Source organism: Manihot esculenta, chromosome 18 (genome assembly GCF_001659605.2).
Source record: "Manihot esculenta cultivar AM560-2 chromosome 18, M.esculenta_v8, whole genome shotgun sequence".
NCBI classification, from domain to species: Eukaryota; Viridiplantae; Streptophyta; class Magnoliopsida; order Malpighiales; family Euphorbiaceae; genus Manihot; species Manihot esculenta.
In genome coordinates, this window is record NC_035178.2 from 10,174,485 (window position 1) to 10,193,747 (window position 19,263).

At 34.3% G+C, this 19,263-nt stretch overlaps 3 protein-coding genes across 3 annotated transcripts in view; 2 read left to right on the top strand and 1 right to left on the bottom strand.

The window, feature by feature from the left end:
• Positions 1-3,331: 3,331 nt before the first annotated feature.
• Positions 3,332-7,075, bottom strand: LOC122722397 (nucleolin-like). The gene is made up of 3 exons (XM_043953090.1): positions 6,853-7,075; positions 3,475-3,776; positions 3,332-3,343 (listed from the first exon to the last, which is right to left on the bottom strand). Exons 1-3 carry the CDS (start codon positions 7,073-7,075, stop codon positions 3,332-3,334), a joined length of 537 nt encoding a protein of 178 aa, XP_043809025.1.
• Positions 7,076-9,202: 2,127 nt separating this feature from the next.
• LOC110606509 (protein ROOT PRIMORDIUM DEFECTIVE 1) lies at positions 9,203-13,297 on the top strand. The gene is made up of 3 exons (XM_021745357.2): positions 9,203-9,584; positions 11,174-11,355; positions 11,537-13,297. The coding sequence occupies exon 3, from the start codon at positions 11,586-11,588 to the stop codon at positions 12,783-12,785; it is 1,200 nt and encodes a 399-aa protein (XP_021601049.1). The 5' UTR covers positions 9,203-9,584; positions 11,174-11,355; positions 11,537-11,585; the 3' UTR covers positions 12,786-13,297.
• A 581-nt stretch (positions 13,298-13,878) lies between these two features.
• The window catches only part of LOC110606508 (protein NRT1/ PTR FAMILY 5.10), a 32,730-nt gene continuing 27,345 nt past the window's right edge, over positions 13,879-19,263 (top strand). Inside the window, 3 exon segments of the mRNA XM_043953204.1 lie at positions 13,879-14,611; positions 14,659-14,728; positions 15,435-15,943. Of these exon segments, the coding sequence (XP_043809139.1) occupies positions 14,424-14,611; positions 14,659-14,728; positions 15,435-15,943 (767 nt within the window). The 5' untranslated portion in view covers positions 13,879-14,423.

Here is a 19,263-nt window from a genome sequence, read left to right on the forward strand (position 1 = left end):
TGAAACTTTAAATTTGTATGTTTGTGTTATACGTAGTTCTTTTAATAGAACGTGGAAATATTTTTATTATAAAATTTTTAATATAATTTAAAAGATATTAATAAATTTATGAAAAATTCTTTTCAAAAACTTAATATTTTCAATTTGTTGTAAATTTAAAAAATTTAAAAATAAATTACATTTTAGTCTTTAAATTTTACAAAAATCTATCAATTTTACCTTTATATTTTTAAAATCAAATAATTGAGTTTCTTATTGATCTTTTTATTCAATTTTCTATCTAAGATACTATTAATTTTAATAAAAAACATCAAAATATTTTTTCATATATTTTCACTCTGAAATGTGCAAGCTCTTTGGATTTTATTTTATTAAAAAATTGTCCTTTAATTTAAATTTTATGTTTAAAATAAATATAATTTATATTTTATTGTATAATAATATTGTATAATATATAATTGCATATATTATCTAGTAATATTTCATAATTTAAAAATAATTTTTTAATATTTCATAAGTTAAGAAAATAACTATTATCAAAAGCATATATTTATATATAAATACAAAAATTTAATATTGGGTATTTAGCAATTAGCATATAAAAAATATCAGCAGATTAGAAAATTCTAATCAGTTTAGAATTTTTTTTTAATAATTTTATATGTGATTGTAAAAATATCTTGAAAAATATTTTATTATTTTAAAATTTGTATGACTTATATGTTAAATTTAATTTTTAATATTTTTAATAAACATAGTATAAAAAATATAAATATAAAACCCATTTTTAAAAAATAAATTAAACAAAATTTTCATATTTTAGCTAAACAAAATTAAATTAGATAGAAATTTAAGCAAATGGACTAATTTATATTTATGATAAAGTAAGAAATCAAATTATATTAATTTAAAAAATATAGGGATTAAAATTTAGGTTTTTCAAAAGTTCCAAGACTACATTGTAATTTGTTCTAAACTTTTAAACTCCATTTATTATTTTTTGCTTAAATTTTAAAAAAATTGAGAATATTGAATTTTATTCTATGATATTTAAATAATTTATTACAGTCATAAATTCATGCAAACATTTAGGCTTTTTCATTTAATTTGCTTAAATTTATATGTACTAACACTAATAAAAATTTTAAAATATAAAAATGAGTTTAGAATTTTTTTAATAAAGAAAATTATTTTTTTAAATATTTTTTTAGTGTATGAATATTTTTTAAAAATGAAAATATTTTTAATAAAATAAACAGATGCTAAATTTGAAATTTTGTTTCTTACGGATGGTGTCTATTTCCGTTCTCTCTGGATTTTGACTTGTTTGTCTTTATCTCGTTATTTGTAGAAATTATATATCCCTTTCTATATAAGGAAATATTTGATCCACTTTCTTTGAGTATTTATTAATTTAAATTAAATAAAAAAACACTATTAAATTTTTGTGCTGTAAAAAAATTTATTAATTAATATTTTAATTTTAAAATATATATTAAAATATTTATAAAATTTTTAAAATAATAAATTTATCTATTAATTTTAATGATTAAGTATTGATACCGGAAAAGGTACATTATAATCGATCAATTTTATAAAAAATAATGTGAAGTCATTGATATCTAAAACTATTATTTCGATATTAATTAATAGAGTAAAAAAATGAATAATAATTTAAAATTTTATGTAAAAATTACTTTTGTCTATATAATTATTAGTTTTTATATTGTAGAGTTATTTATAATATTTTTTAAAATTTCGACAGATGTGTAATTAATAAAGATTTCTATCGAGTATCATATACTGAATTGTATCTATTAATGTAAGTTTATGTGAAAATTCAACTTTTTTAAAATAGGGCGAATCTTTAATGTAGAGATAGACACTAAGATATTTGATACTGTGTAAAAATTTATCAGACTTTTATCTCATAATTCTTTGTTATGATAACAGTTTATTGCTTAAAAAAAATTTTAAAATACCTTCAATATAAATAAATTAATAAATAGATATTTTTATAAAATAGTGATTCAATTAATAATTTTTTTATATCATAAAAATTAAATAATAAAGCGATTAAATTAATAGGCTAATTAATTAATAAATTTTTAAAATTTTGAAAATGTTTGAATGTATTTTAAAAGATAAAAAAATTATTAATAAATTTTTCAATCATAAAAAAATTAAATAATAAAGTTTTTCAATAAAATATTTTAAAAATAATTTATTTGTATGAGAAAATTAAAATGTTTATTAAAATTTAAAATCTTTAATGAAAAAAATCAAACATCAGTCATAATTTTAAATAAATAAATTTAAAATATAAAATTAAATTATAATGTAGTCAATAAAATTGTAATTAATTAATAGTTATTTTAATTTTTTTTAATCATTATTATTTTGGAGTAATGAAATACTTTCATTATTACACGTCATTTGTTAATGTCCACGTGAAAGATTTTGCCTCCTTTTGTTTTGCGTTTAGATTGAATCTTTCTTCTTACGGGTAATGATGACATGTGATAACTCCCCTCTTCACATATGGAAATTTCGTACATGTATTAATACAAATTTCTTTTGGGTAAGGTACTCCCATTTACTGATGTTGAAATTGAAATGGATGTGAAACTGATAGTAAATACTTATTTCTTTATGAAGGAAAATTCGTCTGATTTTGGGTACGTTGTAGTGAATTGTTGGTTATTTTCATCATACGGGCATCACTGGAACTTATTTTGGATTATGAGATACGTAAATATTATTATTTATATGCATGAGTAGTTATTAGAGTGAATATTCGATCAATTCGATTTAAAAATTTTAATATTTATAAAAATTGATTGAATCGATTTTAATTAAATATTAAATCGAATCGAATTAGTCTGATTCAGTTTAAATTTTTAATAAATTTTTTATTTATATTTTTTTAATTTTATGCTTGATACTCTTTATAAATTCGATAGATAAAAGATTTAGTTTTTTTTAAAAATATATATTGTTTAAAATTAAAAAAGTATATATTTATTTTATTAAAAGCTTTCCGTGTGCCAGACTTTTTAAAATTATTAATTTTTTTAAATATTAATAATATAATTGAATATATTTATAATTAGAGCTGTGCAATCGGTCGGTTCGGTTTCGAACCGAATCGAATCGATAAAACTGAAAACCGATTTGTTAAAATTTATAAAACCGAAAAAACCGATTATGAAGGTATAACCGAATCGAATCGAATCGATAAAAATCGATTCGGTTCGATTCGGTTCGGTTCGGTTCAAATCGAAATCTGTGTTTTTTTTAATTTTTTTATTTCTAATTTCAACAAAATAATTTAATAAATATTCTATTAAAAATCACGGCCACCCAGAAGTCGTAACAGAGATATGAATCAAAACCCAAATGAGAGAAACTCGCAACCCATATGAGAAAAATGAAGTATATGCGGAAAATTGTATAAATTTGGATATATATTACCTCTTCTTCACCGTCTTCATCCTCGTCATCGTTTTTCTCCTCGTCGTCGTCGTCATCGTCATCGTCGTCTCCGCCTTCACCATCGTCATCTTCATCGTCATCCTCGTTGTCGTCGTCCTCGTCGTCATCCGCCGACTGAACCGGTGGCCCTCTGGAGGATTGTAAGACCTGAACCTCGTCGTCTTCGTCGTCCTCGCCCCCCTCATCATCGTCTTCGTCGTCTTCGTCGTCGTCATCTTCGTCACTGTCGTCGTCGTCGCCATCTTCTTCTTCCTCTTCCTCTTTAGATTCTACACCTTCCTCTGTTTCACAGTCGTCTCGCAGAAAGAGTAAAGATTGCAAATTTCAGAGGTTAATAAGCAAGTTCAGCTTTTAGCTGTAAAACAGAGGAAGCCAAAGAGGAGTCAAAGAGGAAACGAAGAGTGTTTTGCCAGTCCTCAGCCGCTGTGCAAATCGACGTGAAAGAGAAAGAGATTAATGGGATTTGATGATTGATTTGTTAAGGATTCGGATTCGACTATGAGAGTGTGGAGAGCCCAGGGGAGGAATCGAGATTCGGGAGAATAGGGGTGGGGGAATCGGGAGATTGGAGAATGTGGAAAATGGGATGGAGGGGTTCGGCGAAAGGTATGGAGGGGGTTGGGGTGCTGGCCTGCTGGGTTGGGTTGGGTTGGGTTGGGTACGATAGGCCAGCACCCCAACCCCCTGGGTTGGGTTGGGTTCGGTTTTTCGGTTTGATCGGTTATTTAACATGTTTAAACCGAACCGAACCGAAAACCGAATAATTTTAAATTTACTAACCGAACCAAACCGATCTTTTCGACTAACCGAACCGATAAACCGAATTTAATCGGTTCGGTTCGGTTTTTCGGTTTAGACCGAGAATTGCTCAGCCCTATTTATAATATATAAAATAAAATATATTTTTATTATAAAATAAGTAATATAAAATTAAAAATATTTTTATGTTGACATTAAATGTTATATAAAATATATTCAGTGTTATATTATAAAAATATAAATTTAGTATATTTGATTTTTAAAATATTTTTAAGGTTATATTATAAAAAATAAGGAATATTATAAAAATAATAATTACTATTTATTGATAAATATATTATTGTTGTTATCTAATTTCAATGTTATAAAAATAATATATAAAAAATAATAAAATATATTATTTATTATAAAAAGTTATATTATAAATATTTTATTATATTAATTTTAAATCGATTAGAGAGGCACCCAAAAATTAATAACGAAAGGAATTGCATAAAGAGATAAAAATTGAGATAGAGAGATGAGGATTGGAGTGTATTTTGTATTAATATCAATAAAAAAATTGACATAAGCAATGGTGAGAAAAGAAATAAACTTATGGTGCGACCAAATGTGTATGATGGAATATATTATTATAATATAATACAAATATATTAATGATGTTTAAGATTCAATAAATAGTAGAATCAATGGTATATTTTAGTAAAGTTGGTCTAGTTTGTTTTCTCTCTGTTTTATTTATTTTTTTCCTTTTTTATTTTCTAGTGATGCGTAATCGCTATCATACACATGTACCTTCTGTCATAATCATGTTACTCATACGTATAGATGTATTGCGCTCTTTTTCATTGTTAAACGGTCATTTAATTTCATCCGGTGTCATGTGGACACAATTTCGAATGTTACGGAGTTTGTTGGCTCATAGGATCAGCATGTTAATCGAGTTAGACTTCTCATATGTAGGTCCGAGCCTAGTCCGATCCGTCAAAACAAATTCTAGGCTTATATGTGAAGTAGACTATGTATTGGTCTTAATAGAGTTAAGGTCTGGCCTATCTAATCTTTGAAGATTTTATTCATTAACTGCTGCTATGTTGCCCCGGTATTTTTCAACCCAAAAAGCATAATTTTGTAGCAATACGTCATGTCTTCGATTATGAAGGAGATTTTCTCTTCATCCGACCTATCCATAGAGATTTGATGATAACATAACAGAAGGATAGCTAATCACTGTGGGTACATTACTTCCCTAATAAATTTGGCCTTCTCTAATTTCTCCACCTCTTCCCTCGTAGCCTGTTGTTTCTCCTTTCTGAAGACTCTTTTTACTTGCTTTACTGGCTGGCTCCGGGGAGGATGTTCAACTTGTGGGTCATCCTCAGGATCAATCCCTGGCATATCCGAGGGCTTTCAGGCAAAACTTGAGGCATGACTTCGGATTAAGGCCATTACAACTTTCTTCTGGCCTTCTTTCAGGTTCGAATTGATACTGAAGACCTTATCACTTTTTCTCTGGATAGTGGAAAGGTTTTCAGCTTGTTTACAGGCTCAGTCCTGACCTCATTCTTTTCATCTCGGACCTTCATAATTTTAGAGTTTATTTCTTCTAGCTGGGCATATTGTTCCTCTACTGTGGCTAGGTATATAGCTCTGGCCTCCTTCTGTCTTTCGCTGATGATTCTGACCCCTGCCTCTATCGAAACTTCATAGTCAGATACTGAATGCTATTCATTACCTCAAAGTCATAGAGCATCGGTTTTCCTAGGATGGCGTTGTAGCTTAGGGGTAATTTCACCACTAGAAAAATACCGTGTAGTGAGTCCGTGACAGTGGTGGCTCCCCTAGGGTGATGGCTACTTTTACTTTTCCTTCTACTACTACCAGGGTTCCTCTATCCCCTTGACCGGAACTTGATCCCTGACCTGTTGCTCTTCAGGTATCTTCATCTGCTGGAAAACCCTGTAAGGCAATAAATTTACTTTGCTGCCGTCGTCTATTAGCACCTTTCGAACCGAAAGTTATGGATGACGGTCTCGATAACAAAGGCATCATCATTGGGTGTCTACACTCCCTGCGCATCCTCTAGGGAAAAAGAGATGGTTACTGAAGAGTGCTCGGTGATCTGCATCACCTCGGCACCACTTTCATCTTTGTTTCTACTTCTCTTCTTCCCCCTCCTACTCATGCAGTCCCCAGTTTCTCTTACAATCATGTTGATGGTCCCACTAGAGCTATCATTTACTGATGCTTTGATCTGTCTCTTGGGTCTTTCACTACCCTATTTTGTTGCTGCCTCTAGCCCTTTGGCTTCTTCATGAAATTATGAAGGTGGCCTCTCTTTATGAGCCTTTCGATCTCGCTTATTAATTAGTAACAGTCGTTTATGTCATGGGCATGAGTCCTATGGTATTGGCAATATTTGTCCGGGTCCCTTCTGTTTACTTCTACTTTCATAGACTTGGGCCATTGTATAAAGTCTTTATCTTAAACCGCCATGAGTACTTCGGCTTTAGACACGTTCAGGGGAGTGATTTCGGCGGGGAGCCAGGGTTGATAGAGTCTCTGCTCTTTTCTCTCCCACTGATGTTTGTTCAATGCCTCCGGCCTCCGGTCCCCGATCCTGCCTCCTCTCCGACCTATCTTGTTTCTTGTCCTCCCCAGCCCTTCCTGTGTCTCTATCATCCTTAGCAAACCTACTTGTATTTAAGGTGTCGTCCTGCCTTATATACTTCTTTGCTCTTTTCATCAACTTCGCTAGGGTGGTAGGGGGCTTTCTGCATAATGATCCGAAGAATTCTAGGGAGGTAGTGCCCTTCTGCATGGCTTCTACAGTTCTTCCTTCATTAAACTCAAGTATCTACAAAGCCTCAGAGTTGAACTTGGCCATGTACTCTCTTAAGGATTCATTCCTCCTCTACCAAATGGTCTCTAAGTAGTTTGTCTTTCTCTCTGCAGGGACCCCGGTGATGAATCTGCTAATAAACACGCTAACTAGGTCTATGAAGTTCTTAATAATTCCTACCTCCAAGTTGTTAAACCATGCCCAGGCTGGTCCTGCTAAGGTGGTGGGAAAGACCTTGCACATTAAGGCATCTGAGTGAGTCTGCAGTTTCATGAATGTCTTATAGTTCATGACATGCTCTTGGGGGTTTTCCGTCTCGTCGTAGGCTGCCATTGTTGGCATCATGAAATTCTTGGAATAGTTTCTTGTTGAACCCGTCTCACAAATGGTGATGAGGTTGGCAACAGGGGGGCTGTTGTTGTCTTGTGCTCCTAGCTCCATTAGTTGTTCTTTCAGCCTTTTTAACTTCTGATCTACATCTACGTCCTCCCTCCTGGATCTCTTCTCTAGGTGATATTTTCTTTCTAACTCTTCACTCTCCAACCTTTTCGCTAGCTTGGAGGAATAGACCTCAGCCCCATCATTCTCAATAAGCTCCCTCACTACTCGGCTTCTTGCTCTAGCTATCGGCTCATTTCTCCGACTGGCTTCTCCATCTTTGTCATTTATCCTTTTGTTGTTCTGTTGAGGGGCTTGATAGTTTAATGTGGATTGGGACTCATTGACGTTGAACCCCTCGGTTATAGGTGGTATGCTCAACGGGGTGCTAAGCCCTCTTTGTTGCAGCATCTAGCCCAGCGAGTGGGCAATATTCTGTAGCTGGAGAGTCATACTTTACAGCTTTTGATCAAATAAGGTAGTTCGGGACATGGTCCCTGTTGAGCTTGGTGAGAGGTTAAACAACGTAGGTGGTTGATTTAATGGGGCGGTTGGGCTAGAAAATGATAATTGTGGTCCTTTCTAAATCGAACTCGGATCGTTCGGGATGTTTCCTGTGTGGTTCTCGTCGTGGTTGACTTTATGGATTTTAGTGGGTGAAATGAGGATGAGAACTCCAGTGATGAAAAGATTTTCTTTGATTCCCATAGACAGCGTCAATTGATATTTGAGATTCAGTAAAGGGTATGCTCAAGGTTTATTTTAGTAAGCTTGTTCTAGTCTGTCTCCCCTCTGCTTTCTTTATTTTTTTTCCCTTTATCCTCTAGTAATACATAACCATCATTCTGTGCCTGTACCTCCTGCCATAGTCACGTTTGACCGTACGTAAGATGCACTGCGCTCTTTTCTATCGTCAAGTGGCCATGTAATTCAATTTGGCGCTATGTGGACACAATCCCAGATATTACTGGGTCTGTTGCCCTACGGGATCAGCAGATTAATTGAGTTGGGCCTCCCATATGTAGGCCCCAGTCCAGTTCGGTTCGTCAAAGTAAGTTCTGAATTATATGTGAAACAGACTTATATATTGGGTTTTAATAGAATTAAAATTCCATCTTTCCGGTATGGGCTCAGTCATGATCAGAGTGTCCAAAGATCAATTACTATATTATAATAATAAAAAATAAATAATAATTAAAAAATAAAATATTGATGGAAATTCAAATTTAGAGTTGTAGATTATTGATTTCTCATGCAGTCTTGGTTTTCAAAGGGAGCTTATGATAAAGAGAAAAAAATATAATCCTAATAAAGGGTATTATAAAAAAATTTAACTATTTATATAGTGTTTTCCTTAATTAATATATGGGATCCTAAAAAAACATTAATATAAATTTTTATTGTAGTCGAATGTATAAATTCAAGTGTTTGAAGAATATCTCCTTTATGTATAAGTTGCTTTCTCATTTATTTGCCCTACTAATATACATTTAAAAATAACTTTAATATTTTATAAATTAAAATAAAATTTTAATTTTATGCTATTTTTTGATTTATAATCATAGAGGTACTTATTTTTAGGACAAGAGTAATTTGTTAGTTTTTTTAAATTATAACAATAAAATAATTGGCTTTTAAAAAATACAAATATTTTTGACCGACTAAATTATAGTTTTTCTTTTTAGAAAAATAAAAGAAAGCACCTTCCTTTCTCTCTCCTAAACGACACCGTAAAAACCAAATAGCCCTTACCCTCCTTCCCAATCCCGTCTGCTCTTGCTCTCCTCACCTCTATTACAGAGCACCCAGTTTCTCCTCCGCGGCTCCGCCTTATATAGAACCGCACGTCGCAGATTCATCGCCTCAGACGCTCAATTTCTTCTTCCCCTGTACAGTTTTCGCCTCTGTTGCTGTCCTAACCAGACCCATCTTCCCTTTGTGCCGTGCTGCTGCCTGCCTCTTCTCAGTTCTGGTTATTGCGGCTCTGGAATATCTGCTGCATTGAAACTCATGAAGATGTATGGCCATCTGTTCTAGATTAAGGAGGAAAGAAAACGCCAAATTTCACCCGGCGTCTTCGTGAACTACAGGAAAAAAGCCGCATTTCTGGGTATCAATTTCTTTTGGTGATTGTTGAGGTTTTTGTGCATAGTAATATTTAGGAATATGGATATGTTTCTGAAATTTTTTATAAGTGTATCTATCTCTTCCATGACTGTCTGTTATCATTTCTTCTGGCACCAATTTCTCTTCCTCTCAGACTTTCTCATGCAATTTTACAGTGTATCTGATACTTTTACTCATAATACAGTGAGATATTCAGGATTCTTGGTCCTTGCAGAATAATTTGCTTGGAATGAAATAATTGGATCATGTTGCTCTTACATTATCTTATATTACGTTTGCCAAATGCTTATAGCTTTTGTTTTCTTATCACCATTGATTTATTTCTTTTTTTCTTTTTCCAATTTTATGGCGCAATTAGTAAATTTGATGTTATCATGATATTGGCTAGGAAATTTTCAAATTAATGTTGTTTATGCAACTCAACTTCCCCTTTTCAAGTCCAAACTTTTTATGCATTCATATGCTTTTTGTAGTTAATTCCTCTCTGAATGCATGTTAGTTTATCTTTCTTCAGTGAGTACTGAGTATGGGTTCTGAACTTTGAGGATTTGGCTTTTGGGTGTTGGCTAGTTGAGTTGTTAAGATGGGTGCATTTGTTTCGTTATTAATTTATTTTAGTTTTGTCTGATGGACCTGGAGTATTAGTTCTTAGATTATTTATTTTAATTTGAAACCAGTTGGTGTTATTGTGATGGGATTGGAAGGTTAAGCATTGCAATAGTTGTATGAGAAATGAACTAGAGAATATAGAACCTAGGTTTTGTTTTGCAATTGGTTGTGTCAACTATGGTTCTTAAGCTTCTTGTTAAATCGACAGAAGGTATAGGTGTGACTTGATAGACACATTTGGTGTAAGTTTTAGGTTGTAAACTTGTAATAATAATTGCATCCAGTTATGCTAGAATCAATTTTGTCTGAGAAGTTACATCAGTAATTGGAAATTTTTCACGTACTAGTTCAATTAATTAGTTTGTCAAATTATACCATTCAAGTTTGATGTCGTTTAGTTTAATAGCATTTTTGTTTAGCTTGTTAATTGCTTTTTGTTATAGTTAGATGCTGGTTTGCTTGAGAGTTGGTTAGAACCACTTCTTGCTACTATGTTGATATTTCTATAACCTAAGGGCTGGCTTAGGCATGCTAATTTTTCGCTTCACCTAGACTTCTTTAAGAAATTAATCTGCTATGGGGATTCAAAGGGGCACTGCCCATTGATCATTTACTTCTTTTGAAAACAATTTCTTTTAATGTGATTCCAGTGATTTGAAGGGGAGAGGGGGGGGGGGGGTTACTGCCTCTCTTGGATTTGTATAATAATAATAATAATAATAATAATAATAATAATAATAATACATGTTTGATAAAATAACTCTTATGGATGTGGCATGTGTTTTCTGCTTGTACGAGTTCTTTTTACCCCTACTTCTGATTGATCAGAAACTTGGTGAATCCACCACCAAGAGAAAAAAAAAAAAAAACCAATGCAATGTAGTAAAGTTGTTTATTTCTATTTTATTTATTTTTTTGTTTCCTTACCTTAATTGTTCCGTTCTATTTCTGTGTGGTTTTCAGGTCCTGACATTTCCAGAAGACAACCTGTAACAAGTACAATTGGCATCCATCAGTAAGCATATCATGCCATTGGAGTTAGCGAAGATCCAAGATTAGCTTTATTGTGTATGAGCTCAAGAAGCATACATCAATACTTGGTCAAATCTGTAACATTTAGGGTAGCATAAAACTCGCAGCCAGAGGTACAGAAATTTTTAACAAGATTGTTTAGTTTGACCGGCATTGTTGCTTAATAAAGCTGGAGTCCTGTACTCTAGTGATCTTTTTATATGCCTTCTATTCACTAGAAATAGATGGTCTCTTCATTTATAAGCACTTATTTTATTTTATTTTGTATCTAAGCCTTTTACATGTTTGTCATAGGATTACAAAAGGGATCCAGAGTGCTCAAACGGAGCTAATTTGAAGGAGAATGAGAACCCAGGTAATTAAATCTATTTTAGTGCATCCATTCACTGCATTTATCACCACCCGATCAAAAACCACCTCAGCTCAGTATGTGGCATCAAGAGCTAGAGACCCTACATTTGAGAAACTAATGGAGAAATACAAGAACCTTGTTAAAGTCATTGCCATTCAAGATCTCATTCTCGCAAACCCCACTGACAGCAATCCATCAGTTTCCCTTGATTTTCTTTCTAGACTTTCCCAGAAGCTTCACCTCAACCGCGGTGCAGCCTCTTTCCTACGTAAACACCCTCACATTTTCCACATATTCCACAACCCCACCTTGTCTCAATCTTTTTGCAAATTAACTGATACTGCTCTCCAAGTTTCTCGCCAAGAAGCAGAGGCTATTAATGCTTCCTTGCCTGTTGTTGTCAATCGGTTGGTTTGGCTGTTATCGATGTCCACATCCAAGTCATTGCCACTTCGTGCTATCTTTAAGGTTTGGAGGGAGCTAGGGCTTCCTGATGATTTTGAAGACTCGGTGATATCCAGAAACCCGCAACTTTTTAGATTGGATGATGCTCATGAACCCAATACACACATCCTGAAACTCGTTGCTGAAATTCCTAACAACCATTTCACATCAGCGGTTGAAAATTGGAGGGTGACAGAGTGTTGTAAGGAGGATTGCAGTGTTGATAGAACAGAAATGCAATATAGTTTTAAACATCAGTACCCTCCTGGAATGCGGTTGAGCAAGAGTTTCAGGTCTAAGGTCAAGGAATGGCAGAGATTGCCATATGTAGGGCCATATGAGGAGTTGGGAGAAAAGAAGAGATCTAAGGCTGGACTTATGGGATTGGAGAAACGGTCAGTTGCGATCGTACATGAGTTTTTGAGTTTGACAGTGGAGAAAATGGTGGAAGTGGAGAAGATCAGCCATTTCAGGAAATGTTTCGGAATAGATTTGAACATAAGGGATTTATTCTTGGATCATCCAGGCATATTTTATTTGTCTACCAAGGGAAAGAGACACACCGTCTTCCTGAGGGAAGCATATGAGAGGGGTCGCTTGATCGAACCGAATCCTGTATATGATGTCAGAAGAAAGTTACTTGATCTAGTTATTCTGGGTCGTTGCAGGTCACTTGCTAGCAAACTAAATTCTGGTGAGATTGGAAGGGTTGAGGACTCTGGGTTACAAGATGAGAACAGTGACTGAAGTCATGAATTGCTTGTCTCATGTAGTGCCACTAATCACTGGCTTGGTTCACTTGCATGGATTGCATGTTCTGCTTATATTGAGTTGCAGAAGCTATGGTCAGGCTTTGATTCTGGGTGGCATTGAACCGAGACACTGATCCCAGCAGCTGACCAGGTAAATATTAAAAAGCGCTATTACTGGTACCAATGTTTCGGTTGCTGCATTTGGAAGATAAACTTTTGGATCTTTGAGTTGCAGAGCTTCCCTTTGCACTGATCCAGCTCAGCTGGGTGGAAATCAACAAGTGTCATTATCACATGCTTTTTTTTTGAAAAAAATATTTATTTTAACCCATATGGTCCAGATTTTTTTTAAAAACGATATAATAAGTATGACAATGAAAGAAAGCTGAAATAGAGAGGAGCTTCTAGGGGACATGATAAATTACAAAATGAACTGTTTATGAGGAACAGGGTACTCAATCTTTCAGGAATTATAACAATAATGAACTATTAAAATTAAAATGTTAATTATTGGGTTGTGTTTAGATTATAATTAATCATTTTAAAAGAAAATTAATAACTGAAAAATAATTTGAAATATAGTATTTTTATAAGGTAGCTTAATCTAATAATTGTTATGAGTCAATTTTCTGATGGATATGATGTTGGGATCAATAGTATAATAATAATATTACAAAATAATTTAATAATAATTATTTAATCTGATTATGTAAGCGTCAAATATGAAATTCTTGTACTTATGAATTTATTTTATTCTTAAAATTATAAAAAATAATATTTTATTATAAAAATATTTTATTCTTAAAAAAATATTATATTAAATCAGAACTTATTCATTTTTTAAATAAAAGAACGATTTAATTTGATAATAAAATTAAATTAGGCTTATTTAATTCTTAATTAAAGTTATATGAATTTAATTAAATTTATTTTCATTTTAAACCATATTTAAAAATTTAGACAGTGATAAATTACTGACATTTTAATTAATTATACATATACATTTTGATATAAATATTTAATTTACCAATTATTAAACTTGTTTTTACATATAATCGAGTGTATATTAGACTTGTCCATATTTATATATTGTCTTTATTTTTCCTATTACTTTCGTAATCTTAACACAGAAAATTTCGTTTGTTTCGGAAAATATTTTGTACAAAAAATAGTTCAAAAACTTTTATATTAATAATATTAATTAAATCTAAAATAATAAATGTAAGATTAAAAATGTAATTTACCTAAAATGTAATAATAAAAGATTTAAAAAAATAAAAAGATTAATTAAAAAGAAAACCATAGAGGAAAAGGCTTTCCACTGACCGACACGTGTACATTCTCCCTTCCGTCCCCGCTGTTTTTTCCCACCAATAATAAAGAAGATTTAGCTTCGAAAATGTAGTTTGCCTTTTCTGTGTTTGAAAAACCAATCCATTTCTCAACTGCTTACTCATCGTCACTCTCAGCGACGCTGACTCAGAGAAACACAATGAAATAAAATAAATTAAACTAAAATAATAATTAATACAGATAGGGAATCTGAAATTGAAATCATTTTGTTGGTAATCATTGATTACGAGGAGAAAAGGTAGGGTGTGGTGGCCGTTCCACGCTCAACACTTCGGAGAAAATGGCCACCATAGGCGTTTCAGGTTCAGAGTCACCGGAAAGCATCCAAACTTCTCTTTTAAACGTCGTCGTTGAAGGCTTCGTTGATTACAGAGGCCTCCCGACCTACAGATCAAACTCCTGGGGATGGACATCAGCGTCTTTCATATTAGGTTGAGAAATAAGCTTTTTATTATTATTATTATTAGGGTAATTTATGATTTAATCCCTGGGTATTGCCATTATTAACAAGTCAGTCCCTTTATTGCTGATTCTTGTCTTGGAAGATATCGTACCATCGTCGTTGGATGTGTTATCTGCATATTAGTAAATTTCTCTCTTAATCTTTTCCTTTTCTTACAAATATTAATTAATAGAATCACAATTATTTTTTCTTATATTTTCATAGAAGTAGATAATAGTAGCTTGTTTGGCGGAATTGGCTTCAATTCACTGATTGGGATTCGAGATCTCGAAAACTAAAATGAATCTATTCAACTTTAGCTCATTGGTCGTTATTTTGTTTACAATGTAAATATCATTAGCAATTTTCTGCATGGTCGTTTAGTGATAATATCATTATACTTCAATCATAAGCATCATAAATTTATGAAGAGGCAAAGGACTGTAATTATTATTTTTTTTTTTTGGTGCCAGCTTCAATCGAAATGATTTCTAACAGCTACAAATTGATGGGAAAGAACTCCATATTTCAATAATTATAAGTTTTTATCTCAATTGGGGCTATTAATGATATAAGAAGTTAATGATGTTTCTACTGACTTATGGGTTTTGTTCCTAGGACAGCCAACATGATGGCTCACCATTTAGCTAATTTCTCCAACATTGATGATGGTATTGGTTCACTTTGGGTTGAGGAAATGCTTAATCTATACGGCCTTTCATTTTATCTAATGTTTCTTCCTTTTCTGGATGAATAAAATTTCAGTTTTTTTTTTTCTGCAAAAGTAGAATAATCATGTTTATGGCTTTGGTTGTTAAAAAATGTGCCACGATTTGAATTTTCTCACAGGGTCTTGGCTTGTTGACTCTATCGACTACTATTTCTTCTTTCAGTGCTTCTAGTGGCCCATTTCAAGTAGTTTTCTTCTTCTTTTCTCTATATTTGGTAGCTTTTGGGCAAGGTGGATATAAACCTTGTGTTCAGGCTTTTGGAGCAGATCAATTTGATGAAAGAGACCCCAAGGAAAGCATAGACAAAAACTCTTTCTTCAACTGGTGGTATTTTTCTATGTGTTCAGGCATCTTAGTAGCACGATTGATCTTAATCTACATACAAGACAACCTTAATTGGACCTTTGGTTTTGGAATCCCATGTATTGTGATGGTCATTGCACTATTCATATTCTTACTTGGTAGTAAGACGTATCGCTATAGTATCAAGGTGGAAGAAAAAAGTGCGTTTCAAAGAATTAGACAGGTTTTTGTTGCAACCATTAGAAACTGGCGATCTTCTTCTGCAATAGCTTTGGAGGAAGAAGCTTGTCAATCGCTGCCTCACCATAGCTCTGATCAATTCATGTAAGTAAATAAGCTTCTGCACATTGCAATTTTAAGTTCAAGAGAATACAAATGCATCAATATGTCTTGAAGAATAATGCGCAAGTTTTTTGGAATGAACATTTATTGTTCAAATAAGCCTGAGCTTTATAGTATCTTCCTTAGTTATATTGATTTCTAGAACTTACAGGGTGTCTGTTCCTAGTAACTAACAATTCTGCACTTTTCTTGTTAGATGATATGGATTTGAGGATTTGTTAAAGACTCGTTCTTCTTGAGATTATAGGAAGAAAACTGTTTTTTTATTCTTACCTCTTGTGTAGTAAATTACAGAGTTTATATAGTACATAATATGAATAATTAAACCTTTGATTGTGCCCTCAATTATGTCCTAGAATCATGCTATGCTAAACATGGTAAGATTTGATCACTGATTGATTTACAATCATGACAGAGGATCACTGATTGATTTACAATCATGGCAGAGGATTCTTTCCAACACTCCCCTCAAGTTGGTTCATGTGGATCTAGCATACCCAACTTGCCCAAAACCTCATGGAATATTCGTCCAGCTACTGCCTTGGTTAGGATGTCCACCCATTGATCCTCTGATCGAACAAACGGTAAAGATATCAGACCACTGTCCAACTTTTCTTTGATGAAATGTCGGTCTATTTCAACATGTTTTGTTCGATCATGCTGAACTGGATTTTCAGAAATGCTTATTGCCGCCTTGTTGTCACAACGGAGTTCAGCTGCATCCTTTGATGGGAATCCAAGCTCAAACATCAACTTTCTGATCCATAGGAGTTCTGCCAGTCCTTTTGCTATTCCCCTGAATTCTGCTTCAGTACTTGACAGTGCCACCACCTTTTGTTTCTTACTTTTTCACGTTACCAAATTTCATCCGACAAAGGTAAAGTATTCTGAAGTAGATCGTCTGTCGGAGAGATCTCCTGCCCAACTTGCGTCCGTATATCCACTGATACTGAAATGACCATTCTTTTTGAACAACATGCCCATCCCAGCTGTTCCTTTCAGATATCGAACGATTCTCAATGCTGCCTCCATATGGTCTTGTTTTGGATCATGCATGAACTGACTTACCAAACTCACAGCATATGCCACGTCTGGTCTGGTGTGTGATAAATAAATTAGTTTTCCTACCAGTCTCTGGTACCTCCCCCTGTCTGTGGGTCCTTCTTTTGAGTCCTTGCTCAACTCGTGATTGATCATTACCAGAGTATCGACTAGTTTGCAATCTATCATTCCTGTTTCAGTTAACAGATCAAGAATGTATTTTCTCTGTGATATCAAAATTTCCTGGTCTGATCTGAGAACTTCGATTCCAAGAAAATATTTTAGCATCCCCAGGTCTTTCATCTCAAATTCTTGGAATAAGTTGTCCCTCAGTTGTTTGATTTCGTCCACATCGTCTCCAGTTATAATCATGTCATCCACGTATATAATCAAACACGTGATCTTCCTTCCTTGCCTCTTCAAGAATAGAGTGTGATCAGAGTTACTCTGCCGATATCCATTTTTCTTCATTGCTTGAGTAAATCTTCCAAACCATGCTCTGGGTGACTGTTTCAACCCATACAAGGCTCGCCTCAATCGACACACTTCTCCCCTTCTATATCCACTCATGAACCCTGGTGGAGCATCCATGTATACTTCCTCTTCTAGATCACCATGCAAAAAAGCATTTTTCACATCAAATTGGTGAAATGGCCAGTCTAGGTTTGCAGCTAGAGAGAATAGGACCCGTATTGTATCAATTTTTGCTACTGGAGAGAATGTTTCAGAATAGTCAACTCCATAAGTCTGAGTATATCCTTTTGCTACAAGTCTAGCTTTATATCTGTCCACCGTTCCGTCTGACTTATACTTTATGGTAAACACCCATTTGCATCCCACTGGTCGTTTTCCCTTGGGTAGCCAGCATTTTTCCCAGGTCTTATTTTTCTCCAGGGCATCCATCTCGATCTCCATTGTAATACCCGGCTAGACTCCGGTACCGGAATTCCTACCGTCCGGTGGAATCTCGGATGTCGGAGACCTCTAGAAGGGTAGAACCATGTTTTATAAAAATGTTTTAATGTGTTTTATGATTTTTAAGCATTTAATAAAATGAGTTTTTACATGAAAAGTCTTTGGAGGAAAACCCAGGTTCGGCCGCCGAAAGTCAAGTTCGGCCGCCGAACATTGCATGCGTTTTGGAGGCACGTTAGGCCCCCGAAAGCATGAGTTGGGGAAGTCCAGGTTCGGCCGCCGAAAGTCAAGTTCGGCCGCCGAACATTGCATGGATGCAGAGGCACATTCGGCCCCCGAACGTGGCCTGGCCAGCCACCTATAAAAGGGGCACTTAGCCGAAATGGGCGAGCTTTCTCCCATTTTCGGCCACAGCAAGCTTCCGACCTTCCCTTTGCAACTCTTGTGTTCTTCCTCCAAATCTCTTCCATTTTCCTTGAGTTTTAAACTCACATTGCAAGTTTTGAGCATTTAAACCAAGTTTTGGAGCTTTGGGAACTCAGGAGCTCATTTTCGTGGATCTCCAAGTTTAGGTCGTCTCCCTCTCGATCTTCAAGAGGTAAGAGCCGATCTTAAGCTCCTTATGTGTTTTAAATAAGTTTTATGCAAGATCTATGGGTAGAAATGCATGTTAGGGTATGTGTTGAGTTTATGGGTTAATATTGATGTTTTGAACAATGTGGCTTGCTTGAGTATGTTTGAAGTGTTGTAGATGGGGTATATGATAGTTTGAGACCCCTAGGTGTAATGTATGTGAAGTATGCATGTTGTAGAGCAAGATTATGCATGATTAGAGGTTTTGGGAGGCAAGAGGTTCGTTTGAACCAAGTTTCTGCCCTTTGGCAGAAACCAGGTTCGGCAGCCGAAGGGAGTTTCGACCTCCGAACCCCCTTTGTGGAGGCAGCATTCGGCTGCCGAAGTTGCCCCCGAAAAGAGACTTTCGTCTCTGTCTGGGACTTTCGGCCGCCGAAGGTGCCGCCGAAAGTGCCCGACTTTCGGATCTGTCCAGGACTTTCGGCCGCCGAAGGTGCCGCCGAAAGTGCCCTGTTCAGCCATTTCATGCATATTTCTATGTGATGTTTTTCTGATGTTTTAGGGGGTTTTTGGGGAGTTTATTAGAGTTATGTTTATGTATGTTTGGTCCCTCATTGGAGTCCACCTGTGTAGGTTCGGACCCGAGGAACCGAGGACCTCAGCAGTGAGATAGCTGCTTCAGAGTCTGTGGAGCTTCAGCCAGAGGTGAGTGGAATGAACCTTAAGTTTTTAAATAAATGAAATATAACTTTTTGGAGCATGTTCATGCATCA